Raw genomic sequence first — 26861 nt, forward strand, 5'->3', positions numbered from 1 at the left:
TGTGTGTGTGTGTGGTGTGTCCGTGTGTGTGTGTGTGTGTGTGTGTGTGTGTGTGTGTGTGTGTGTGTTTACATGCACATAAGGAAGTCAGAAGATAAGCTGCAGAAGTCAAGCCTCTGTCCACCAGAATTCAGGTTCCCAGCCTTGGCAGTCAGTGCCTTGTTGTTCTGAGCCACCCCACTGACCTCCATAGCACTGATTTCTCTGACTCCAGTCACTTGATGTAAGCTCCTCCTCCGAGACTTGCCATACCCCATAGCATCTAGAACAGTGCCCAGTGCATAGATGGCATTCCATAAACATTGGCCAAGTAAGGGGGCTGCTGAGTGGTGGACTATTGAGTCTCAGGGAGCTATAAACACAGAAGGGGCACTGGGGAGACCTGAGGTGTCGCAACGCAAGGGTTCTGCGGGCCTCTTGGCAAGAACAGCCTGGATCTTAGGGCTTCTGACAACACGCCTCTTCTGTGGTGTTCTCAACTAGCTGGCAGCATGAGGAAGCTCTGCACCCCTCAGAGCCCCAAGGATTAGAACTTTTTTTCCCCCCTGGCACAAGTGAAGGGATCACCCTCACCCTCCTGGCTCATTTTGTTTTTCCCATGGCTCTGTTTCCTCCAATTTGCTTAATCCCTTCCAAACCAGTTTAGGCACCTGTTCTGCTTTTTTCTCCTCCTTCGAGTTGGGGGATGGGTAGGGGTGGGTGTGGGGAATGAAGTACCTGGCCAGCAGAGGGAAGCTGGAGGACTCTGGATGACCTGGAGCTGTGGTACAGGGGGCGGCTCCAGGCAGGCTCAGGCCGGCCAATCCGGAGCTGTCCAGAGTCACTGGGCTACGGGCCGGGCCCTCAGGATCGACCAGCTTCCCTGCACTTGTCTACCCTCAGTCTGTCCATCTGTCTCAAGCCATGGTGAAGCTGATCGGACTCACCCTCGTGGGACTGGTTTTGGCACTTTACAAGAACCACCGGGCATCCTATCAGTAAGTTGTGTTGGAGCTGGGGGTGAGGGCTCCAGGCCTGTGGTCCCCAGCCCTGCCCGCTCCAGGAGCATCTCCACATTCTAACATAGTGTCAGGCTCTTAATGAGAAAATCTATAGGCGCTGGGCAGGGAGCGCATCTTACAGAGGTTCACAGATGTTGTCAGTCCTTCATGTGCTCCTTGAAAACCTACCCTGTGTCTGAGAGACAGGGAGGGTCAGGGTACACAAATGATATGTCAACAAGATCTGGATGCCCAGCGACAGCCGCTTTTCAACCTGGCTTTGAATTTTTTCCCAGATACCAGACTGGTATGTGTGTGGTGGTGGTGGTGGTGTGTGTGTTTGTGTGTGTTTTTGTGTGTGTGTGTGTGTGTGTGTCGGGAGGGGGGCGGTTCCAAGCCACCAGTGAGAAAGATCTCCCTGGGTGTAGCAAACCTTCCTGGCTCACAGAATCTTGATTTGAGGCACCACCGGGACAAGCAGACTCAAAGCCTGCTTGTAAATTGGCCCCTGGGGTGGCCCACATGCTCCCGTGGGTGCTGGGCTGAGGAAACGGGCATCGTGAGCACCACTACTGGTCAAGCTTTGCTTTTACCAAGGCATCTTGGGCCCAGCATTTTGAATCTCTAACCACTGAATGCTCCAATAAACAAGACATGGTAACCATTACACAGAAAACTACTAACAAGGAGTCTGGGGCTCAGCAGTTGTTCGGAAGTACTAGTTCCTGTTTCCCGTGAAAGCATTTATAACCCGCCAGAGTGTTAATGGGTAGGAGGCTAAGAGTGTATAGGACGTTTTGTGATAACCTTTTATGGAGGGCTCAAAGCCTAGATACCATCCTCTAAAAGGCTTAGTAAATTCTATTGTGTTATTTACTCTGAAGTTTAAAAAAATGGACTATTTGGAATTAAACAATTATATAATCTTATGGAATAATTAGAATCTTCCACAGAGTTGGGTTTTTACAACTTTTTTCTTAAATCACAAAATATTAAAAAAGTATTTGGGTTTGAAAAAAATTGTGTGTGTGTATGTGTGTGTGTATAGGACATGTTTGCGCATGTGTGTGCAGTACATGTTTGTGTGTGTAGTACATGCTTGTGTGTTGTAGCACATGCTTGTGTGTGTGTGTGTGTGTGTGTGTGTGTAGTACATGCTAGTCTTTCTAGATAGCTGCACCTGCCCATGTGCGCCCTTGATCTTTGGGATCTCCCTCCATGACTCTAGCTCCTTTTTGAGGCAGGGTCTCTCACTAAAACTGGAGTTCCCTGACTGCTTAGACTGATTAGTCAAGGAGCCCCAGAAATCTGCCTGTCTCTGCATTGCAATGATGAAATTACAAAGCGTGCACTGCTAAAGTGTGCACTGCTATATCGTGCACGTGTAGCAACCGTTTTGCCTGTAGAGCCATCTCTATAGCCTGATTTGGCCTTTTCAGTTGTAAAAAAATTGAGCTTCTAAATTTACAAAAGTCAGTTAAATTGCACATTGGGAATGTGTGCAGAATCTCCTGCTGGATCCCAGACAAAAGGAAGGGAAATGGTTCCCACTGTTTAGAAGCCCAAAAGCCTCAACACAGAAGAGCCTCCATGGGCCTGAGGGTACCCAAGACCTCCCTGGATAAGCAGAGTCTTAAGCCACACTTTGCATGAATGAATCTGATCAGTATTCCTCATCAAACACCCTCACCTTAGGAGGCTTGTATTTTCTTCTGTAGCAGCTACTCAAAGCCTGCCCTCTCCCGTCTTAGAACCAGAGCCAGAGGGTCTGGGGGATGGAGTATGACCAACGCCCATGTTGGAGGACAAGGCTCCTGAGACTCTGGGAGATCGTGAATCTGCCCAGGGAAGAGAAAAGAAGCGACTTCACTGTGTTAGGGCATCAAGGCAAGCCCTGTCCTCAGAGGAGACACAGCCATCTTTACCCTTCTGCAGGGACAGTGCAAGCAGGGATGCGGGGTAGATGTTAGGAGTAAGAAGGAGGCCACAGACTCAGTGCAGGTCCATCCTGTGCCTTGGAGAATTTCTTGAACTTCTGATATAGGGGAGGCAGAGAAGAAGAAACCAAGAAGGTCCTGGTCCATCCTTGTCATCAGATCCGGAATGTGGCCTTTCACGCTGTGTATCGCACAAGTGTAGAGAATGGCCAGGACAGCACAGGATGTTTCTTGAGGACATGAGATGTGGAGACGCAGGAAGGCTCCTTTCTGGGTTATCCACTATGGTGTATAAGATCTCCGCATTTCCTTCTGTGGATGGGATGACAGAGCTAGCACTAATTCCTCGGCATACCTGGGCTATCTCATGCCCATCCCTGGCAGCATGTCCTATAGGCAGCAATGGTGGTGGATTCTCAGGAACAGGGACGAGATCTCATTTCTGCAACTTCCCATTCTATTTTGTCCTGTTAGTGCCAAGAAAAGTTCCAGCCCGTCTCTCTACCTAAAACTTGTGGGAAAATAGCACACTTCCCAGCAGGGTATTTAAAACTGGGTACATAATAAGCTCTCTGAAATAATTTGCTTTCATAATTGCCATAAGTGACTTCAAAATCCACCTAAAGAATCCCATGGTTGGTATTTGGTGTGTGTTAGACTTCTTGTGGCTGTGACAGAAACCTGAGGGGAACAACTTAAACAAAAAAGATTTATTTGGCTGAAGGTTTTGGAGGTTGAAGGCTGTGGGGGCTGGTCCAGTTGTAAAGAAGAACAGCGTGGGGGTGGGGTGGGGGTGGGGTGGTAAGAGCAGGGATCAGAAAGCTATGTGCCACATGATGACCATAAAGCAGAGAGGAACAACCAGAGTAAATAGCTTGAGGACAAGATAGATTTTCAAAGCCATAGGTCTAGTGGCCCACTTCCTCCAACCTATTGGGGGGGGGGCTGTGGACACCACCTTCCAAAGTGTCGACTCAATTCCAGATCCATGAACTCATCACTCTACTGATTAGATCAATACCACTCACTCCCTAAAACCCCATCTCTGATCATCGCACGAAGGCCACGCCTCCAACGAATGAGCCTTTGGGGATAGTTTATACAACATTGGAATAGTACCATAATTCTCTGACACCCAGACTAAAGCTGAATTGTCTTCTAGACCTACCGTTCCCTCAGTATATGTACACTTTTGTCTCTGTCTGAGGCACTAGACTAACAGTCCCCCTTACAAGCGCCATGTCCACATTGGAAGACAGGGGCACAATGTGGCATGGCATTAGTCACCAACGCTTAGCATTTAGAGGGAGCAACAAGACTCAAACCCAGTTGCTGAAAAGCACAGTGACAAGGGACTTAGTAGACGTGGATGCCGTAGTCCATAAAAATTAATGAAAGAGCTACAGATGCCATCACAGAAGACCACAGGAGGCCGTGGAAGGCAGCAACAAGCTCTGGGTAATGAGATAAAGTGTGGTCAAAGCAGAGTAAAAAGTGTGGGATAATGAAAGGGTGCAGAGGAGAGGTAAGAAACAGAGGGCTTTGTATCGTGACACTGGATTTCATTCCTTTGTTCTACTTTTAAATTAATGGATTACATCTGAGTGAACTGGTGTTTGATGTTTTTACATACAGAACAAAGAAAAGAAAAGTGTGTGTGTGTGTATGTGAGAGAGAGAGAGAGAGAGAGAGAGAGAGAGAGAGAGAGAGAGGAGAGAGAGGCAAACAAGTGCTCCATCTGAGCTCCACCCTCAGTCTGAAAAAATGTGAATCTTTATTTCAAAAAGTACTTAAAGATTAAATCAGGAAGTATGTGTGAGTGACCTTAGCATGGAGTTTGGCACACAGTAGCCGTCATAAAGAGATCCAGAACAAATGAGGAACGGTTGGTAGCCCAGATAGACGTACCTGGGCCCCCAGAGTGCCAGCGTAGCTCAAGAGCCTAGTGTGCCTTGGCAGGGCGCCAGAGTCTGTTTGTACAGAACAGTCCACAGCAAAGTTTATGTGATTTCTGGATGGACTTCAGAGGACTTGGAATCAGGGACACATCTCAGACATTGAACTTTGTTTATGAGACCCAGAACATTTGCCCCTGATAATCAGAGAACAGATACAAATCTGAGAGCTAGATGTAGGTTTGCAGGCAGATGAGTACCCAGGTGCTTCTGTGTCTCTGCAGTGGCCTTCTCTGTAACTTGTGCCAAGTGAGAGGGTGGAATGTAAATTTGCCTTTATGTTTGTGTTCCAACCTCGGCTCAAACACTTCATAACTGTAATCTTAGCCGTCCATGGTTAGGGAAAAGAACAGACAAGGCAGGTGTTTTGAGGGCTAAAACGGGCACACACAGGACCTGAATTGTGGCATTGGTGACATCCTGTTGAATTTTGGCTTGTCTGGGCCATAAATTGGGACCCAGAGAAACTGGGTGCTGATTATCTGTCTTCTTGCTCACTCTGGGCTTGGGCGCACTGTAATTATTCTGATAAGAACAGTTGAGGCAATAGGTGTTTCTCTTTCCCGTGCAAACCCATCATATTTAAAAGACCTTGTGAGCCAGGTCGCACTCTTATTCTTTTGTGTGCTTTTGACTCTTAGAAAAATCGCTGGCTCCTTCTACAAATTTTGACACATTTGATGATTTTACAGGCTTGAAATCCCTCTTTGCATGCCACCCTGACTTGTGTTGTGTCCTTTGCCCTTAATACCGTGGGCCCGTCCTTTTACTTGGCTGAGGTACTCTGTAAACAGTCTCTGTATGTTCCCCCAAACAGTGTCCCTCCTAGTGGTGGGACACAAAATCAGTGTGATGAGTCATGACCAACATTGTTAAATTGAAGGGAACTCAACAGGCAAAACTTAAGAACTGAAAACATACTACATGGGACCAGGGATACAGCCCAGAAGTAAAGTATTGCCTATCATATGCAAGGCCCTCACTTCAACCTTTAACAGAGCAGGAGAAAAACAAGTGTCTCAAGGATTGGGGGATTGTTTTGTGAGGCTTGTCTCGTGTGTGTGTGTGTGTGTGTGTGTGTGTGTGTGTGTGTGTGTGTGTGTGTGTTGTTGTTGTTGTTATTTATAGGCACGTGCTATCTGCTTGCATCATCTAAAATTCTTTTCATAATACTGAACTCAGCCTGAAAAGTTTGCAAGCCTTTGCTGTATGGCTTTCCTTTTGTTTCATTGTCACGAGCCTTTGTGATGTCAAATTGTAGCCTGACATTTTTGATTTTCCATTTCTGAAATGCTTCTCAGTTTCTCAAGTCATGGGACAGATCCCAGCTTTCCCCTGGACTCAGCTTCCTAAGTTATTTCCTGTCACCAAGGGAGCACAGCCCTCTCTCTAGCATGCCTCACATTTTCTCATCTATCTAGCTACGTCTGTTTTTCTTTCATCCATCCCATGACACTAGGACAAACTCAGAAGCTCACATGAAGGAGCTACTTGGTGGCATTTATGACCTAGTAGTCCAGATTTCCCTAGCCCATGGGATTGATCGCTACTTTGTTTTTCCTGAAGAAACAAACATACCCTCAATTTTTCATATCCTTTGCATTCTTGGTCACTATGAGGAGGGGTTCTATCCAGCCTGTCTACTCATTGCTGGCTCATCTTTTGTGGAACTAAATTGCCAGGAAGCTAAGAAGAGAAGTTCCCAGCTCATCACAAGCTAAATAAACTTCCCAGAGACTCTTAGATAATTGTCACTACTTATTAATACTGTGTTATTTGTTCTAGAAACTGTGTAATTTGTTGTTTCAATCTCCCAGCAGTGCCAACATTGTGGTCTGCTTCTTTCAAATGCCATGTCAATGGCTTTGCTCTGTTCGGTAGCCTGCTGGTGCTTCCTTCTCACATCTGTTCATTGTTCCTTTGTCTGTCACTCAAATATCCCCCTATGATGCTTATGTACTCAGATTCAATAAGTTGTTTCTCTGCTGGTGCTCACATGTATGTGTGCAAGTGCTTGCCCACATGTGCAGGCTGGCTTTGGGTATGACTTTCTGAAGTTGTAAATACTGCTTAAACACAGGAAAAACAAGCACCCCCACCTGGGCTGCAGAGCCAGACAAAACATGCAGGTGGCAAATGCATATGCTGAGTTATGTGGAAGGTACCACATTTTAATGTAAGTGTTTGGAATTGCTTGTATTTCTAGTGTGGTTCTCAACTGTTTAATTGAAACATGAAGTAGCATATGTATTTGGAGTTTACAGATATAGAGAAATAGCAAGCTCTTCCCATGAGCCACTCTCAGACATCGGTGACGTTAACTGGAGCCCTGCCACCATTCAACCCAACTTTTTGCAGTTCAATCCAAATACAACTGATGAAATGGTTCCTGTCAATGCCAAAGTGTACAGAGCCCAGAGGACACCACTGGCCTTTTGTGTATCTCTCCTCCCTGCACATAGCAGTCCTCACTAAACTGTATGTTGTACCCCTAGCTCCCCACTGATCTCGAGGAATCACTGTTGCCAAGGAATACTAACTCAGGGTGTACCCAAGGTGAAAGGCAGTTAAGGGAACTCTGTGGGCTTAACTTTTAAACCATAACTCTGGATTCTGGATTTTTAAAAATGTGTATTTTATTCTTCTCTACTTTTCAGATCAAGATTAAATGCCTATCGTGAAGTAACACCGGTAGAACTCCCTAACTGTAATTTAGTTAAAGGAGTAGGTATGTATATGGACGAGAAAGTGTCAGATTTTAAATGCAAGAATACTGTCACTATGTATTTTGCTAATGCTCCCATTCAGTTTTGTCCAAAATTACAACATTGAGTCAGGAGAGTAATATAGAGTCAGGAATTGATGACGAATTCCATGTGCTTTGGCTTTTGATGTCATGGATGTATTACCAAAGTGTTTCAGTTTTGACTGGGTTTTGTTTGTTCAACAAGACAAAAGTATATCTAGAACAATGGTTTCATAGTAAAAAAGAAAAAAACCCAAGGATATGACACAATAGAGAGGGAAGGAGATAAAACCTAAAATAAAGAACACACACACACAGAGAGAGAGAGAGAGAGAGAGAGAGAGGAGAGAGAGCAACAAGGCAAAAGAATATCTAGAACAATGTTTTCATGGTTAAAAAAAAATGAAGATATGGCAAAATAGAGAGGGAGAAAAGAGATAAAACTTAAAATAAAGAACACACACACATTTAACAAATGCTCTGATTTACCACAAGGCATTTACCACAAGACTTTTTTTTTTTTTTTTTTTTTTTTGAGCACTTCTTTGACCCTTGGATAGAAGACTTTTGCCCAGAACTTCTCAACAGATTTCTCCTTAGATCTCATCAGGCAGATCTGGGGAACAGGCTGATGTCTAGGTGCAAAGGAAGCTGGGAAGGTAATTACTGGTCTCCATCCTGGGAGGCAAGATGTGTCAACAAAGATAAAAAGGTAGAGAGATAGTAACTCCTCTTTAGCTACTCAGAGCTTCCCAGAGCTCAACCCTGTGACTTGTTTCCACCAACTAGTTTCGTTATTGGAGGCCAACTCATTTGAGATCCACTGTCACTGTGCTTGAAGTAGGTAGTGGGTTGTGCTTTTAGAATTACTGTCTGCAGTGACTATAGTGCAGAAGGCTAGCCAAGAAGACTCATTTGCCTAAGATACTTAAGCATGAACAGATAGCTCACAGCACAGCACTTTTTCTAGGAAAGTGTAATATTGCTTTCACGCATCTCCAAGAATTTGAAAAATATACACATCCGTTAAGAGTATGACTAGAAAGAAAACTCAAATACTTCATTTGTCTCTATATTAGTTGAAAATTGTAAGCATTATGTGTATTTAAGTGGCAACTCACTTGAAGAGAGATTTTGTTGGTATTTACGAGTATTAAGTGCATACTCCTGAGTGCCAGCGAAGTACCCCCACTGGTAAATATACATTTGAGAGTTGCTGGTATTTCTAACATAGTTTTTCAAATACTTAATTGATTTGGGACTCTGACACATCATATGCTCTTGAAGTTTACATGTTCAGGCTAATGCCAACCTCTCTCCAAATAATCATTCATGTTTTATAGTCTCTGAATTTTCATGGACTATATATGTGACAGATCTCGACTCTGAGATGTAAAAAGCCATTGATTTAAAGCAAGTAAACGAAATGCAAATTGTCATTGTGCTTGCTGACATTAATTTTTAAAAAAGAATTCCATACCATCAAGATAGGCACGGTGGCACATGTCTGCAATCCCATTACATGGGAGGGTCAAGGTGGAGGCCACTCTCAGTTTATGACGCGAGGTTGAAGCTAGCCTGAGTTACCCAAACTCTGCCTTAAAAAAAATAAGTGAACAAAAATAAATAAATATTGAATCAATAAATGAATCATCCTTTAATTTTCTTTTGATAATGTTCATTAATTCAGGTGAAAGGGAAGACTCATTCTAAACCTAATAGGAGTTAACACAAAGAGCTATTTTCAAGCCAGAAGAGGCTAACTAAAGAATCTCCAGTACTATATTGAAGAGCTATGGAGAGACTGGGTAGCCTTGCCTTGTTCCCGATTTTAGAGGAATTGCAGGCTACCAAGAAGAGACTTGATACCCTCTGAGCATATACAGGGGGAAGAGGTCCCCCTCAGTCGCAGTCATAGGGGAGGGGAGTAAAGGGAAAGTGGGAGGGAGGGAGGATACAAGGGATGGCATAACAATTGAGATGTAATATGAATAAATTAATAAAAAATATTTTTTAAAAAAGAACCATAAGCCATGTACCTAAAAAAAAAAAAGAATTTTTCTATCTTAAATATAATGAGTGAAAATAAAAAATGACGTTTTAATTGCTGTAGTCCATGAGACTCAGGGTATTATCATATTATATATGTTCATAATGGCCTCTTACCAGCTCTTTAACATAAATAGAGCTATGGCTGCTTTGCTGTGGAAAAAAAAAAAAGAAAAGAAAAGAATCCCCAACTTCCAGCAAGTTTGAAACAATGCGTCCTCTTTCTTCCCTCTGCAGAGACAGGCGCAGAAGACTTAGAGATCCTGCCTAATGGACTGGCCTTCCTGAGCACCGTGAGTGTTCTCTGACGCTTACTGTGTGCAAGAGCGTGTTCCCAGACTGGCAGTTGCGGTTTTTCTTAGGCCATTGTCCACTTTCAAATGAGATGGGCAACAATCTCACTGTCTTGTTGGGCTGGCAGCTGTGCTGAAGATGGGAGGTGTGTAGGGGATGACCACAGATGAGCTGGCAGCTTCCAGAGTGTCCTGTGGGCCTGTCACACAAGTCGGTTATTTAAGAGGTGGCCCTGTGGTCACCTGTGGCCCAGAGCAGTCAGTGTAGACACACATGAGAATTGATACTTCTTTCAGCTCTTAAAGTACCAGTGATATGCCTGCTTTTTCTCTACTGTTCTTTTAAGGGATTAAAATATCCTGGAATAAAAAGTTTCGACCCCAATAAGCCTGGGAAAATACTTCTGATGGACTTGAACGAGAAGGACCCAGAGGTGTCAGAGTTGGAAATTACAGGAGATACACTGGATATATCTTCATTTAACCCTCATGGGATTAGTACATTCACAGATAAAGGTAACAATTACTATTACACTTTTTGGGGGTGGGGGTAAGCCATGCTCACATAATTTTCATGCTTGAAACCCTTAAACATTTCATATTTGCAAATCCACTAACTTTAGAAAGCAATAGTATTCATACTATGCCTGTAAAATACCATATTTTCAGGTTTAATTACTATAGATTTTTCCACGTTAAACAACTGAAAGATACAAGCACTGGCAACTGAAGCTTTTACAGGCCTGAATCATCGCTACAGAGACATGGTGACACTGCTTTCAGCCCCATTGCTGGCTGGCTGCTCTGTTTACCGTTCAGGCTCTCATTTTCATGTTGATGCTTCCAGCTGCACTTGTTCTGCCTGCCCACGAGACCCTTCTCCATTCTCTCTCCCTTTATGTTTGGCGCCATTGCCTTTGCTCTATAATAATTCTCAAATTCAGCTGCACACAGAAACACCTGGGAATGTAAAACTCCCAGTGCACAACCTCCAGCCCCAGGGAATTGAATTCGGCTGGCTTGAGGGTGGCTGGGGCAACAGTTAGGACTTGTCCAGATGACAAACATGTTCATTTATGTGGGCTGTCTCCGTTCCCTGCTGCCCGCCCACCTGTCCTTGCCTTTTCCCTTTCCTTCCTTCCTTCCTCTGCCCTAGCTTTTTTCTGTACCCATTTTCTCCTTCAAGAGCATCTGCCTCCATGATATTCCTGCTTTGGCCCTTCCTGCCAGCTCCTGCCCCCTCCACACCCCCAATCAGTACTGTAACTCAACATTATATCGCCTCTTTATTTTTCTCTTTCAGATACATCAAATTAGTGTCACTGTCGGTGTCAATATTCTATAGACTAACCCCAAATGTAGGCGATTAATATTATTTTTCCTTCAGCTCACCAGTCCCTTTTCTGAAGGCTCTTCCCAGAAACTTCTGGATGTGTCCCTCTCTTCTGATCACTTTAACCTTAAATGTCAAAAAATGGTTGTGTATGTGTGTGTGTGTGTGTGTGTGTGTGTGTACACTTGTCAATGATCTTTCTATACACTCCCCCAATCTTTGCCACTTTATTTTCACTTCAAAATATTTTAAGTGCAAAGAAATATAGCGTTTGGCATGTATATACTTAAAAATAGAAGTGATGTAGTATTACCAAACCCTTTTGTAGGTGGCTGTCACTTTCTGCACTGCATCCCCGGCGGACCCCTTTTGTGTCTGTGCATTTAGACCCAGTTCCAGGGCTCTCAGGGTTCTGCTCTGTGAGACATCGGGAGCATCGCCCACCTGCTTGCCTGTAAGGAGGGGCTTCACTTTTTTGCCCTTTACAGGCAGTTCCAGGATGATGCTTTTGCACACGGACCTTCCATAAACATTTTTGAGGATCAGCTTGTAGTGGTAGACGCTTCTGTATACAATATGAGTTCTGGTTTTGATCCTCACTTCTGTCAGGGTGTTTTGTCTGGATTTTTTTTCTCCCTGTTCTTCGGCTATCACTGGGAGCTTTCTATACGTCCTGTCAAATGCGTCTCATGCTCTTTCCTGCCTTTATTTGGTCAGTGTTTTCTGTTAACACGAATTCTACTCTTTCAAAGCCAGGGTTCCTGCTGTAGCCACAGGACATGTTATCCCATGCTCAGGTCCTGTGACTAAGCCTAGATCCTACCTAATCCCCAGCAAGGCTGCTCCAGGCTCTCTCCCTCTGGCCCCAGCTCCCTCACTTTTCTTCTCTGGGCTCTAATCACAGCTTCCCTGTTGGGTGCTGATACCAAGGACCCTCTTGCCTCAGGGCTTACGCAGATTCTCTTCCCTCAACCCATAATCTTATTTCTCCAGGGACACACATGGCTCACTCTCACTTCACTGAAGTCTTTGCTCTGATGCCCGTCTTGTTGGAAAGACGGTCCTTCCCTGACCATCATAAAGACACTAAATTACCCGCTAGTTCTTTACCGTATTACAATATCCCTTTGCAGTACTTAAATCTGACATCAATTAAAATAACATGCTTGCTGGACAGGCCAATCAAAAAATACCTGAGCTAGCTTTTTTGTTCATACTGGCTAAAAGTGTATCATATTTTAAGAATATCAATTTGGTAATGTCAGATGTTTCCAGAGATACCGCTTACCTTCTTTACCACCTAGAGCACTTTCTTTTATGCCCAGGGTTGTCCTGGTCATCCTCCCCCTCCCCACACCCCCAGGCATTCTTCCCGAGGCATTTATCACCTTCCACTGTGTAAATTACACACAAGCTCACCATCCAGTGTGTAAATTACACACAAGTGCATCACCTAGTCCAGTTCTCACACCCTCAGTCCTTTTACCCCAACTTGGTATCCTGTGAAGATCATTTGAAGTATCAAATGCTTACTAAGCTGTCAGGAGTTTCAGAGCTGATGATGTTGAAGGTTTTTGGTTTTGTTTTTTGTTTTTTTAATCCTGTAAAGTTGTGAGATTTTAGAAGTTGTCACTAGCTTTTCCTTTAGCCACTTTCCTTGGGAGCAATCAGGAACGCTTTTCTCTATAAAGGTGAAAATATTCTATCCACTTGACATCCAAAGTACTAGTTGGGGGTGGGTTGAAATTGCTTTGGGGAGGTGGAACTGACAGTTGAGAGCTCTGCTAATGCTTCCAGTTTTGTTTTCTCATCTCCTCTCAGACAATGCCGTGTACCTGTTGGTGGTAAACCATCCAGACTCCTTGTCCACTGTGGAGGTGTTTAAATTTCAAGAAAAGGAACGATCACTTTTGCATCAGAAAACCATCACATATGAACTTCTGCCTAGGTACTGAGGTGCCTTATAGATACAACTCGCTGAACTGTGGAAGACATTCATACTTAACCTTTCATCTGGGCCAGGGCAGATTCAACTCTTCTGAGTGATCTTCTTCAGAATGTTTTGAAGCCCTGAGACCCCAAGCGTAGGATCAATCCCTTCTTCCCTCATCACTCTGGATGGACACCATAGCAGAACTCTTATCCCTAGTATCTCTATTCAAACCATTCCACAACTTTTTTTTTAAAAAAATGAATCTTTACAAGACCAGTCTCACATATGCAAGAGAAGATTCCAAACTCAATGCATCTCAGACATCCTTACACTGTATCTACTAGTGGTTTGTTGTGCACTATTTATGGGACTACTGGGTTCCATATTAGATTCCTGACAACATAACATGTGGGAAAAGCAGACACCCGAGGATCTCAATTCTGGCCAACCCAACACAAACACAACCTTCGCACTTAGCCTATGAAGAATTGGTCAGTGAGGCCAGTAATAGATTTCAGACAATCTAATATTATCTCCCCAAATAACTTTTTAAATAACTTTTGTTAGAGTTTTCTAGAATTCCAGCATCTTCTTGTATAGTTTAAGAATGGCATTCATCCACCTTGGCTTTTATACATTTAGATCTGTGTTTGTTGCAGGCCACTAGAGACGTCTTGATATCTAATATACTCTGTTTTACCTCTCCTTTCCTTCCTCGCTTGGCAGGTGGGAAGATGGGGAAATGGAAGCTGTTAAGTTGATGAATAAAGCTGGATTAATCCAGTTATTGTCCAAGTAGGAATCAAAGCCCAGTTCTCTGCACACTTAGGATGAGATCAAGCGAAGAGAATAGGTTAGAGGTAGATTAGAGGTAGAAGTTTCTATTTATATAGCAAATGTATTTTAAGGGATGGCGTGTATGTCTCTCAGTTGGGAGAATGCTTGCCCAACATGCACAAAACCCTGGGTTCAATCCCCAGTGCCACATAAGGCAGGCAAGGTGGTACATATCTGCAACCTCACCCATTGGGAACTCAGGGCCATCCTCAGCACAGGAGCATATTAAGGTCAAAGCCAGAGTTGCAGGATGCCCCTTCCCCCCGCCCTCCTCTCTCTCTCGCTCTCTCCATTGTCTGAAGAACCAGATAACATGTTCATAGAAAGACATGTAAAATGGAGAAACTGAGGAAATGGTAACAGCTGTATCAACGGAAGGAGCCTCATCTATAAGCCAAATGCTATGCAGACTGCCTCAAACACATGGTTTATTGACTGGGAACTGCTTCTTAATTTGGCATTATTATTATACCATATGTGGGCTTAACTGTTTTTAAGACCTTTCCTATCTGAAGTTGCCTCAGATGACAACTTCAGCCATTAATGTAGCTAGGAATAGTTTGAAACCAGTGCTGGTCCTCCTAGTCACAAGAAATCACAAAAACTATTATTATTTTTTGTCATCATTTAATATTGGACACCTCTAATATTTCCAATTGTACAGAGCATAAATATATTTTCCCCCCAGGTCAGTTGTGAAAATATTGTGTATTGGCAGCATAGAATCAGACTGAAAATCATCAGAGTGACACAGTTAGCTGCAGTCTGACTCTCTCTACCCAAGGATTAGTCATGCACACTGGTGGCTTTGTATTCTAGGGTTGCTGATGGTATTTACAGTCAAATTACTAAATTTTCAATAAGTTAATCGTGTTACAACATCATGGCTATTAATACACCATGGCAAGGCCTTTATACTTGCTGTTTCATTTCACATTTACCCAGCTTACCAAGCTACAGAAAGAACACTGAGCTTCAGGAAGTCGCTCCAAGTTAGGTGACATGATGTGCCCCCACGTTGTGACCATAGCAGGCCAACTCAGATTCAAACAGTATATCAGATTTCAAAGCTGTTGCTCCATTCCACTCCCATCTGCTCTTTCTCTACAGAGAACAGCATACTAATAATGTCTAAAATCTGCTTTATAAAGAGAAGTAGAAGTGGCTTCTCAATTTTTGTCTGAAACCTGCACAGACTTATCATAAATCCAGGCACTTTTCTTCCACTCTGGTAATAGAAGCTGCTGATGGAAGACTTGGGGAGTCGGGCTCCCCACAAAGCTGGCAGCATTGGCTCACTGTAATTCCCACTGCAATCCCACAATTCCACATGGCAGGCTTCTCTAACGAGCCATGTCGCTTTGAGGGGAAAATCGTGTAAGCTGGCTTCACAGACGGGAAGCTGAGGGTCTGTGTACCATGTCACTCTCTCCTGAGCGCTGGCTGCGTCACAGCTGACGCATTTGCCAACCAGGCACTCTGCAGTAGAACAGAGACAATTTTCTCCCAGATCATGCCCCCCGGGAACTTCCGTCACCTCAATCAGTAAAGAATGACTCACTTCTGTGTTTGCTATTGTACCTATTAAAGCTGAAAAATAGACTCATATATATATCTTACATTTCCAGCAGTGCAGAGGGAATCCTAAGCAGAAAGAAAAGAGGCAAAAACCTATTTCTGAACACTCTTGTTCACAGACTCCTTCAGTTAAGAGGCATAAAACTTTATGGCCAATGATGGAAGAGACATCATCCTTTCTTCACTGGAAAGGAAATTGAGGCCCCAACATGAAAAAAGATTGATCCTCCCCTAGACCACACAGCTAATAATGCTGGAATCACAGTGCTACCAGGTCATTGATTTCACTCTGTTTCAATGAACTTGACTGACAGGAGTCAGTGTTGTGTGTGCTGATTTGCTTTGCCATTCTATTGATGTCCGGCTTAATTCAATGTTTACTAAACACACACACTTATACACACATACACAATCACAACATCGCATTTACACTCCAGCTAGTATGACTTTCATATCTCAGTGCTAATAATCACAGCTTATTATCTTTGGAGATTGGCTAGGACTGATGTCCTAGTGACTCTGGGCTATCCCTGATGGTGTCAAGACTCTATGCCATATTTTGGTTTTAAGACTAGACCTTAAGAAATACCAAATGCATAAGCCTATAATACGTGCTATCTTTCTGTGTGTAATCATGTGTATTTTTTAAATTGCAGCATCAACGATATTGCTGCTGTCGGGCCTGAGAGCTTTTATGCCACAAATGATCACTATTTTGCAGACCAATATTTACGATCCTGGGAAATGTACTTGGGTCTGTCATGGTCTAATGTTGTTTACTACAGTCCAGATAAAGTCCAGGTGGTAGCAGAAGGATTTGATTTTGCCAACGGCATCGGCATTTCCCCTGATGGCAAGTATGTATACTTTCTAGAACACAGTAGATTTGCTTGCATTCTCCTTATAGAGCTTTGGAATATATAATGTGAATACATATTATGGTTATCTGTTGTATTATGTTAGTAAGATGAAGTTGAAGAAAGTGAAAAGATGACCAATTTTTGAGGCATCTCTAATAAGGGAATTTAGTATGCAGTTTTGGCCTGTAACATGAAAAGAGTCTTGCACCAGAATGTAAAGTGAGGCACTGGTTCCCTCATCAAGAACTCTTATTCTCTTTCTTTCTTTTCTATTGCTATAAAGAGATATCTCCACCAAGGAAACTTACAATAGAAAACATTAATTGTGGGCTCACACATCCAGGAAGGTGAACCTATGATGAACATGGCAACAGGCAGGCAGGTATGCTGCTGAAGAAGTAGCTGAGAGCTTACATGTTGAGGTGGGATGCTACCTGGAAATGCCACAGGCTTTTAAAGCCTCAAATCCCACCATATCTCCTCCAACACATCTCCTAATCCTTCCCAAACAGTTGCACCAACTCAGGAATAAGCCTTCAAATATATAAGCCTATGAGGACCACTCTTGTTCAAACCATCATAGTTATTGTAGGAAAGACTCAAAATAACTGTTAGTGATGTAGTCTCCTATCTCAAGTTGGTTTTGCATTTGCAGATCACTATTGGTCTGGCCACCACACTTTGTGGACCATTGATGTACATATAAAATCTGTCCATCATCCATCTTATACCCTACCGCATATCATCAAGAATTTCAGAGCATCAGTAATGAAACAGTAACATGGACAGTTTTCTGTTGTTCATATTGTTTCTGATCTAGAATAAAGTCTCATTGTTCTAGAATGTACTATGCTTAGTCTCCGCAGGAATCTTTATGGGTGTTAAACTTTGTTCGTATTGCTAAACCCATGTCTGGATCAAGCTCAGAACAGGAAGAGAGGAAAACTGACTTGCCTCCATTGAGGCCCAACACTTGTCTTCTCCCATACTCTTTTGGCCTAAAAAAAAGAGGACTGTCATCAAGAGGGTTTCCGATGCCCCACCCCCAATCCCGAATTTACTATCTGTTGACATGCAGAACCTTGGGCTTGCCAGTGAGTTGACAAATCAAAGGGAACAATGTGCAATGCAAATATGAAGAGCAGGTGTTAACGTTGCATTCCTCTTCTGCAGATCAAGAATGAGTACCTTGCTGCCTTAGGTAATGACTTCCCAATGACCAAACACTTTGTGCTCTACAGACTCTTTGAGATCTTTCAGAATGGAGTTTGCTTTGAGATAGATTCCATTTTCTAGTATCTGAGCAAAGTCCAACTGCAAGACGAGTTATCACAACTCGCCTTTTGGCATTTCTTCAAGCGCTTTGATGGAGCTCTCTCTTCTTTGAAGGTATGTCTATATCGCTGAATTGCTGGCTCACAAGATCCACGTGTATGAAAAGCTTGCTAATTGGACTTTAACTCCATTGAAGGTGAGCCGTATTAACACTATAAGTTTGCAGAGTGATAATTAGATTCTAATTAATTTGTGAAATTAAAAGTGAGGAGAAGGGAATTCTCTAATTTGAGTGGGTGAGAAGCAATATTTCATTTATTTATTAAGAGCCATCAGGATCATCATGGGTTTGTTGTTCACTTTTACTCCATGGTAGAATGGAAAACAGCAAGCCGGGCATCTCACCTAGGAAGCCCAGAGACTTTCTGTCCTACAGAATTTTAATATGGCTTGTTTTCCCCAAGTCTCTTGCCACGTGCTTCTCTTCTTTCATCTTCGTCTTTTTCTCCTCTTCTTCTTTTTCTTCTCCTTCTCTTTCTTTCTCCTCCTTCTTTCTCCTTCTCCTTCTCCTTCTCCTTCTTCTTCTTCTTCTTCTTCTTCTTCTTCTTCTTCTTCTTCTTCTTCTTCTTCTTCTTCTCTTCTTCTTTCTCTCTCTCTCTCTCTCTCTCTCTCTCTCTCTCTCTCTCTCTCTCTCTCGTGATAGAGATGTCAAGAAACTTGTATTTCACTGAAGATTCCCCTCTACAATAGCCACATGCTCACAATGGCTGCTGGGGTGACCTGGATACTCCCAGATTTCCCCTCACTGCCACCTTTCCTTTTTCTACCTGTTCCCTGGGACTCAGCAGCAAACCCTTAGCCCTTGTCTTCCTGGGGTCTGCTCTCTCATCTTTCATTTCTTACTCATATGGCACTTCAGTGAAACTTTCCCTAACAACCCACCTAGTAAGGCTTGAGCCCCACATCCACCTCCTTGGCCATGGATCCTGGCTCCTCAATGGTTTAATTCTTGTTTGCAGCATTTATTACCATCACACCACATATTTTACTGGTCTTCTTTATTATCTGCAGGATCCACCAGGACAGATTTTTCCCCCATTTGTTACTGGAAGAGTTCCTAATAAACATTCAGCAAACATTTGTTTAATTACTATGGTGGGGCTTGCTACATATCATGGCCCCTTTGCCCATACTAATTCTGGGCTAGGCTAAAGGTTTTGTTCAGAAAGTGTAATTGCACAAAGGGGAGGAAGGGAGGTTTAGCAAATAGAACATTATGAAGTGGCCCCTGTCCCTGCAGAGCCACAGAAACCATGCTGCCAACACCCATGCCCACAGATGGGAACACTGTCACTGCCAATTGCACGACGATTCCTGTCACCATGTCTCAGGGACCATCACAAGGGAACCTCATTCAGAGAAAATTGCCTCAAAGCAACGTCAAATCGAACATCAATTTTGACATTAAAAATCATTGGCAAAACTAGTTTAATATTAGCTGCAGAGAAATGAAATTTCACACACTCCAACTGGCTTCGGGAATAAAAACAAACTGTTCTTATAACAGCACATACTTCTGCAAGGTGAAAGTTAAGGAATTTTGCAATAAAATGCAACTCACCATAACTCAACATGGAATACTAAGGCTTTGCTCTGTAGGGGTGGGGGTCAGATCTGGCTTTCACATTTGGCAACAGAACAGGGCCATCTCTCATCATTCCAACCAGCTTAGCAGAAGCCACTCTCCCAAATGCAGTAACACTCATTCTTTGGAAGGATCATGTGATTTAACATTAGTCCAATAATGCTTCAGAGCACTCTGTTGACGTTCACTATCAAATTTGTGGTGAAGGTGAATGGTATATGTCCTGCCCAAGTGTGGTGTAGTCATACAGTGGAGCATTATTCAGCCTTACAAAGGAAGGGAACAACACGGATGGGTTTTAAGACATGACGCTAAGTGAAATAAGCCAGACACAAAAGGCCAGACATCATGATTTCACTTATTTCAAGTACATTAGGCCATCCATGGTGGCTCATACCTGTAATCACAGCACCCAGGAGGCAAAGACAGGGGATTCTTAGTCAGAGGCTGCCTTGAGTCAAGATCCTATCCCCAAAATAGAATAATTAAAATAATTATAGTAGTTAAAATATTTTAATTTTTTGTTGTTTTTTGTTTTGTTTTGTTTTGGAGACAGGGCTTCTCTGTGTAGCCTTGCTGTCCTGAACTCTCTCTGTAGACCAGGCTGGCCTCGAACTCACAGAGATCCACCTGCCTCTGCCTCCCAGAGTGTTGGGATTACAGGCATGGACCACCCCGTCTGGCTAATTAAAATATTTAAATTTCTTTGAACAATGAGATGGCTGTTACCAGAAGCTGGGAAATGAGGAGTGATCATTTAATGGTCGCAGACCTTCTCTTGGGTGGATTAAAAGTTCTAGAGCTGGCTGGTGGGGGTGTGTGGAGGGGTGGTGGTGGAAGGGTGGACAACACACAGACATGTGCCTGTACCTGTTGCTGCAGAGCGGTCTATATAGAAATGGTTATGATGGCGGAGGGTATGTCACCTGAAATTCACCACAGTGAAAAGAATTCTCCCTCTCCCCAGGGATCCAAGACTCAGAATTTGCCACATTTTGGTCAGCTAGAGTTCTCAAAATATTTGGGTGTTAAGGTTAAAAAAAAAAAAAACAGACCCCCAGATCTTCAGGGCGTTTCTTTTAGGCAGTTCTGGGGGTTGAATCCAGGCCCTTTTTAGGGAAATGGACAAGCATTTTGCTGCTGAACTGCTTCACCGATACTCCTCCCAGTCTTAGACTTGAGTCTCATCCACGCGTCTTTGTAGCAATGTGAGATGGTATGCAGATGCCCATTGTAATGATTTTTATTTTATTAGCATGGCTAGGCATTGGGTAATTACAGGGCAAGAGTTCATTTCTGGACCCAGATCAGGCTACCTGCTGGATGCCGGCTGGTCTTGGCAGAAGCTGTCTGTCCAGGTCTCCTGCACGCTGAAGTGCTGAGATGGAGTGCCTTGCACAGCAGGCAATAATTATGTGCAGAGGCGATGAGACTCCAAGGCCTTTTCTCACGTCTCTGGGTGTTCTCAGCAGGCTTCTACCCACCATGGAATTTGCCAGTGGCTAGCAGTGGACTGCTACATAACACCTTTCTCTCACTTATAAAAGCTAATGTAAGCCTGTAAGCAGAGAGCTGACACAGGGGTGGATGGCTCCTGGGGGCTGGAGAGAGCCCAGAGTAGATTTTGACCGGGTGGCTGCATGCTCAGCCATCTCCTATGGTTAATGTTGCCTGTTTCCAGGTTGAAGGGTGACAGCTTTCCCTGACAGTGAGAGTGAGGCTCTGCCAGGTTGCCTGAACCCTCTAATCCCTTCATGGACATGTGAGGACAGTTCTCATTTTGAGCAAGAAGCAGAGGGCAGTAGCAGCACATTGCAGTTGCCTCCCTACGCTCAGGCCTTTTCAGAGAGAGTCGCGACCGGATATTTCCAGCGTCCCTGGGTACTGAGTTCCGCTGGACTCAGAACTACACAGTAGATATTGTCTCTCCAGTGAGAGTTGGAGGTAAACAAATAGATAGGATTTCTTCCCCGGTAGAAGGCAGCCAGGATGATGAATGGTGGAATTAGGAACTATTGCTATTATTTATGACGCCAGCGCAAAGGCACGGCAGCAATCTGTGCTGTCATGGTGCCATTGCAGCTTCCACTTAGAGAACAAACAGCTAACGAGCGGGGAGTCGAAGAACACCAGGAAGCAAAAGAGCAAACTTCGCCTCAACTTCAAGGCAAAAATTAGACCCCAGGTGATCATTACTTTCCTGACTACGCAGCCTGTGATTAGCTATGAAGGCACTTACATTTCCTCCACGTTCCTCCTCAGAAACTAATCTACATTTCTTGCTTGGTTTTGGATCGCTTGTCAATATGTCTTAACACGCACGTGCCTCCTGAGAAGGAACGGATTTATGTGACCCTTAATTTTGTTTGTTTGTCTTAGGTTCATGTACAAATGATTTCATTTTAGCTCTTAAGTCTCAGTCTTTGTTTTGTAAAGCACCGCTTGCACTCATCGTGGTCTTTGGGCCCAGCAGTATGCTAGCATAGACAGAAGCCTTGATGCATCCGGGCTGTGAGGCTGAAACAGGATATGTTTCTGGCCGGCTCTTCATATATCTCTCCCCCTCCCCCCCTCACACTCTCTCTCTCTCTCTCTCTCTCTCTCTCTCTCTCTCTCTCTCTCTCTCTCTGTCATAACTCTGGCAGGTCCTCAACTTTGACACCCTTGTGGATAACATCTCTGTGGATCCTGTGACAGGGGACCTCTGGGTTGGTTGTCATCCAAATGGGATGAGGATCTTCTTCTACGACTCGGAGAATCCTCCTGGCTCAGAGGTTAGTTTGCAAGGTGACGTGGACGCAGGGGCTCGCCCAAACCCTCACTTATGTAAGGGAGGGCATGTGATAGACGATCCAGGTGCCCAGAGGTCAAAGGGGCTTATGGAGGCGTTCACGTGGGAGTCCAGGAAGGGCACAGGTGGCCCTTTAGTACTGGGTAATTTTAGGGCAGGGGAGGGGCTTACAAAGGCATGGCCACCTTTGTATAGGGACATCAACAGGAATTGGCACAGTAACACAGTTCTGCGGGTGTGTGTGTGTGTGTGTGTGTGTGTGTGTGTGTGTGTGTGAGATGGCTGCCAAAGGCAAAAGGAGAAGGGAAGGAATAGTGTGTTGGGAGTATAACTTAGTGGGGAGTTACTTATCTCTCCACTAAGCACTGGGGAAAAGCAACCATAGCCTCGGGAAAATAAAAATGGAACAAAATGAACACACAGACATAAATGGAGAGGGGTTTGGAGGAAGCGGGCACCTAGCTGAGAACTGAGCCAGTCCGGGCTTGGGGATCCATTTCACATCCTCAGGCCTTCCAAGCATGCAAGAAGGTGAGCTGGAGAGGCCCCTGCAAGCAAGCCTTGGGACAAGTCAAAGCCTGGGCAGTGTGGGCCTAAAGGGCTGTGGTAAGGGCTTCTAGAGATGCATGGTGCCCACGTCCTTATTTCAGTAATGAGGTCCTCCAACCAAGAATTCACACTAGATTAAGAACTACAGTGGGGTCACCCTGCTAGACTGTACCCGTTTATTATCCATTTTCCCCATCTAGTTCCCTCCTCCCTGGCATCAGTTCTTCATCCAGGCTATCCCTACCGCCTCCCTTGGTGTCTGTGACTGATTGCTTCTGAGGTTCTCATGGATATAAAAACCATACATGCTTAAATCCCTTATGTGAAGTTATGTGGTGTTTTAGCATGATCTATGCACACCCATCCTTGTGTATACCTTGTTTTCTTGTCTATATGTGAGACTGTACACACACACATATATGTTGAGGCCAGATGTCATGCTGATTATCTTCCCAACTGCTTTTTCACCTAATATTTTTGAGACAAGGTTTCTCACTGAACTAGTAGCTTACCAGTAGGCTGGAAGCAAGGCCGGGATCCTTCTGCCTACACCTCCTCAAAACTGGGATTACAAACTCAAATCTCCATGACCAGCTCTTTTTGTGGCACAAGGGAACTAAACTCAAGTAGTCGTGTTTTCATAGCAAACCCTCTCACCCGCAGAAACATCTTCTCAGCCCCTTCTGTATATTTAACCCTCTCCATATCCCATTCTGACTGTTTAGTATGGAGTAACCATCAAACAACATGTTATTGCTTTGTTATTACTTCATTGAATGAATATGCACTCTTAAAGGTTGGCTTTAAATCAATCTTACCCAAAAGGATGGACACATGCATGCACGCATGCGCGTGCCTGCGCGCGCGCGCGCGCGCACACACACACACGCACAGCGTGCGCGTGCATAAGAGTTAAAAAATCTCTTCCTACATCTTTGCATTGAAAAAAACTCTAATGTGAACACCCCTTGATCCTCTTCTCTCCAAATTTACAGGAAATAATGTGTTTCATGTCAATCTCTTGTGTCTTTTGCTAGTTTTTTTGCTATTAGCCTCGCTCAATGGTATATTTAATGGAATTGGATAAATGTATGCTGTGGAGTATTCAGCATATTAAAAAGTGGAGCAAAATGCTCAATTCTAACTGTTCTTGCTTGTTAGCTCGTCTGGCGAAGCTGGGTCCTTTCCTCTAGAAAGGATCTGCTTTGGCGTTCTGAAAAAAAAAAGTTTCCTTTTTAATGATGAATTTGGTAAGGGAAATAGAATACAATTATTTGAATGCCCTCTCTATAGCATTGCCCATAGAAGATTCAGTTCTTTTGAGCAAGAGGTGTATTAATTTGAGGGGCACTGGTAACTATTTCTTTATAAGTACATCAATCTCCTAAGACATGTCAGTGAGGCTAGTGGGATTAGAAGTCACTTGAACTCTCCCCTTGATCCTCTTATGCCAGACCCTATCTCTCCAGACTGCCACACAGGGTGTTCTGTAACAACAGATATCTTTTCTTCAAGTCACAATATTTTATCCTTGTCAGAAGGGAACTTAGAAGTACTTTGGTCTCCCCCATCTAAGTCATTAGTGGAGACACACATGGTAAATGAAAGACGCAAGATTTGACCCACATCACCTGCCTAAGCAAGATGTTCTTCCTTCTAGGTTTTATTATATAAAAATTGTTTTGTTACCCAAAACGACCAGGTACTAGCTATACCATATGATGAATTTAACATAAAAGACATTGTCAATAGTGATGTGATTAAATTTCTCAGTTAAGTGGAGGGAATTAAACTTAAAAGTCTTTTCTACTTAGAGGTAGGATCCTAAACTCCAAAGAGTGTGTAAGTGTGCTACAGAGAGGCAGTTTTTTGGGTCATGCTTCCTCTTCTTTGTCTACATGATAGCAAGATATTTTGAGGTATGGTAGTGCCCACACACCTGTAATCGCAGTACACAAGAGTCTGAGGCGGGAGCAATGCAAATTCAAAGCCAGCCTCAGAGAAGTAGAAAGACCGACAAGCCAATCAAATCATGACCTTCACATTTACCCCCAAACAAAAATTCAGCATAAGCATCCAAGTTCCCAATTCATCTGAAAATGCACAGAGTGGATGCCAATGCCAGTGAGGAAACCAAATAGCTCCTGGTCACACCTCTTTCCTGATATTTACTGTGTCTCAATGTCTCACATCCAGCTGTGTGACCTGCTTTGATGCCCTGCCTTATCCATGTCTGTTCATATGCTTGCTACTATTGTTAAAGATAACGGGATCATTACCTTGACTAATCACAAACAAGGAAACCGCTATCTTAAAGTAATTTTAGACCAGAACACAACTGATGCGATTGTATGAGGTACTGTGGCTAGGGGGGAAATTACCTCAAGTTTAAAGTTGATTTAAGCAACTTAGCAACATATTAATCCCATGTTATTCCTTTGATAGGTGCTTCGAATCCAGAACATTTTATCGGAAGAACCCAAAGTAACTGTGGTTTATGCAGAAAACGGCACAGTGTTGCAAGGCAGTACAGTGGCCTCTGTGTACAAAGGAAAGCTACTGATTGGCACTGTGTTCCACAGAGCTCTTTACTGTGACCTGTGACAAGCTGGGTGCACCCAGGTCATGGGGAGTGAGCCCGTTATTTTGTCCTTTGCCATATTTTAAGGTATCTACCACAGAGATATCTGCTGACCAAATGAATGTTGACATTAAACTCAGACACAAGAAGGTATGAGAGTGTTTATTGGCAACAGATCCTAAATAGTAAGGATTTCTTGAGTGTTGGTCTAGGACTACTTGAAGACTTCATGTACCATTAAAAACTCTCCTTAACCAAAACAGCTAAATTTCTTAAGTCCTACATAATTTGTGTTATAATTTGCATACAAATGTTCCTACTTGTGTGCTGAATGCCCGGTCCTCAGCTCGGTGATATTGGCAACCCCAGGAGGCAGTAGACTCACTGACGGAAGAACGCACTTGCAGGTCACACCTGGTCCTCCTTGGCTCCCTGCCCCTTTGTTTCCTCTGTTGGCTGTGAGGTGAGATTCCATCAGACACCAGGGCCGAGTTGCTGTCTTACTGCAGGCCCAGAAACACCGGAGCCAGATGTGGACTGAAACTCCCTATGTAAGCCAGAATAAGTTTTTTCACCTGGTAGTTATAGTGGGCAGTCTGCCATGGCGTTGGAAGAAATCAGTAACCCTGTAACACACACGGTCTCTGAAACCATGTAAGTGTCTTTCTGCACTGCTGTTTTTCCTTGAGAGTACAGTCAGCTTTGGGGACTCTTAGGTCACATAGGGACTTCAGGTGTCACAACAGTGTTATTGTTAAGATAACTCTCAATCCCCATGAAGCCAATGGACAGACCAGTGCTGCCAGACTTCCGGTTTCCCCTTTCTCTCTGTGACTTGCGCAGGAAATAGCACCTGCATTTCCCTCTTTCCTTTTACTCTGGGCCTTTTGATTTCTGTTATTGCATGAAGGGGAATCTTAAGATCTCTGGGAAGGTTATCACACTCAAACATGATTTCTGTTATCTTGACACATTATATGTTGTTTATAGTGGCCCAAAGGAAGGAGGGATTCACTTCTTTTGTAATGACCAGGTTTAGGAGTTTTCTATAACCAATTCACAGAGTGCTGAGTAACCCCAAGCCCACACTGCTCGGCTGGTGCCAGGAATGGGTTTTCTTGTTTTTTATTTTGTTCGGCTTTACATAGGCTAACCTACTATGAAGACTGAGAAGGGGCGGAGGGAAGGGAAGATAAACAGATTTTAAAAATAGAAAGATCCACTCCTTGGAATATACCCAGAAGATGCTCCAGCACACAACAAGAAAATTTGCTCAACCATGTTCATAGCAGCCTTATTCATAATAGCCAGAACACGGAAACAGCCTAAGTGTCCCTCAGTAGAAGAATGGATAAAGAAACTGTGGTACATTTACACTATGGAATACTATTCAGCTATTAAAAACAAGGACTTCCCGAAATTTGTGGATAAATGGATTGAGCTAGAAATGATCATAATGAGTGAGTTAACCCAGAAGCAGAAAGACTCAAATGGTATATACTCACTTATATCTGCATAC

The 26861-nt window shown here is 43.7% G+C and overlaps 1 protein-coding gene across 2 annotated transcripts; it reads left to right on the top strand.

Moving 5' to 3' along the window:
- Positions 1 to 821: 821 nt before the first annotated feature.
- Positions 822 to 25491, top strand: Pon1 (paraoxonase 1). 2 transcript variants are annotated; one of them, XM_051151968.1, is made up of 9 exons: positions 835 to 977; positions 7530 to 7600; positions 9905 to 9960; positions 10308 to 10476; positions 13115 to 13241; positions 16298 to 16498; positions 17891 to 17972; positions 22067 to 22195; positions 25207 to 25491. In XM_051151968.1, exons 1-9 carry the CDS (start codon positions 904 to 906, stop codon positions 25363 to 25365), a joined length of 1068 nt encoding a protein of 355 aa, XP_051007925.1. In that variant the 5' UTR covers positions 835 to 903; the 3' UTR covers positions 25366 to 25491. The 2 variants fall into 2 exon arrangements, with proteins under 2 accessions (XP_051007926.1, XP_051007925.1); XM_051151969.1 differs by lacking the exon at positions 16298 to 16498 and having other exon boundaries at positions 822 to 977.
- The last annotated feature ends 1370 nt before the right edge of the window (positions 25492 to 26861 follow it).

The sequence above is a fragment of the Acomys russatus genome, chromosome 10 (assembly GCF_903995435.1).
Source record: "Acomys russatus chromosome 10, mAcoRus1.1, whole genome shotgun sequence".
Taxonomy (NCBI): domain Eukaryota; kingdom Metazoa; phylum Chordata; class Mammalia; order Rodentia; family Muridae; genus Acomys; species Acomys russatus.

Bases quoted from the DNA above. Each gene is read 5' to 3' on its own strand.
- Pon1 (XM_051151968.1), top strand. From the start codon at position 904: ATGGTGAAGCTGATCGGACTCACCCTCGTGGGACTGGTTTTGGCACTT. The intron at 9,961-10,307 runs GTGAGTGTTCTC...TGTTCTTTTAAG, and splicing joins GACTGGCCTTCCTGAGCACC to GGATTAAAATATCCTGGAAT. The intron at 13,242-16,297 runs GTACTGAGGTGC...TTTAAATTGCAG, and splicing joins ACATATGAACTTCTGCCTAG to CATCAACGATATTGCTGCTG.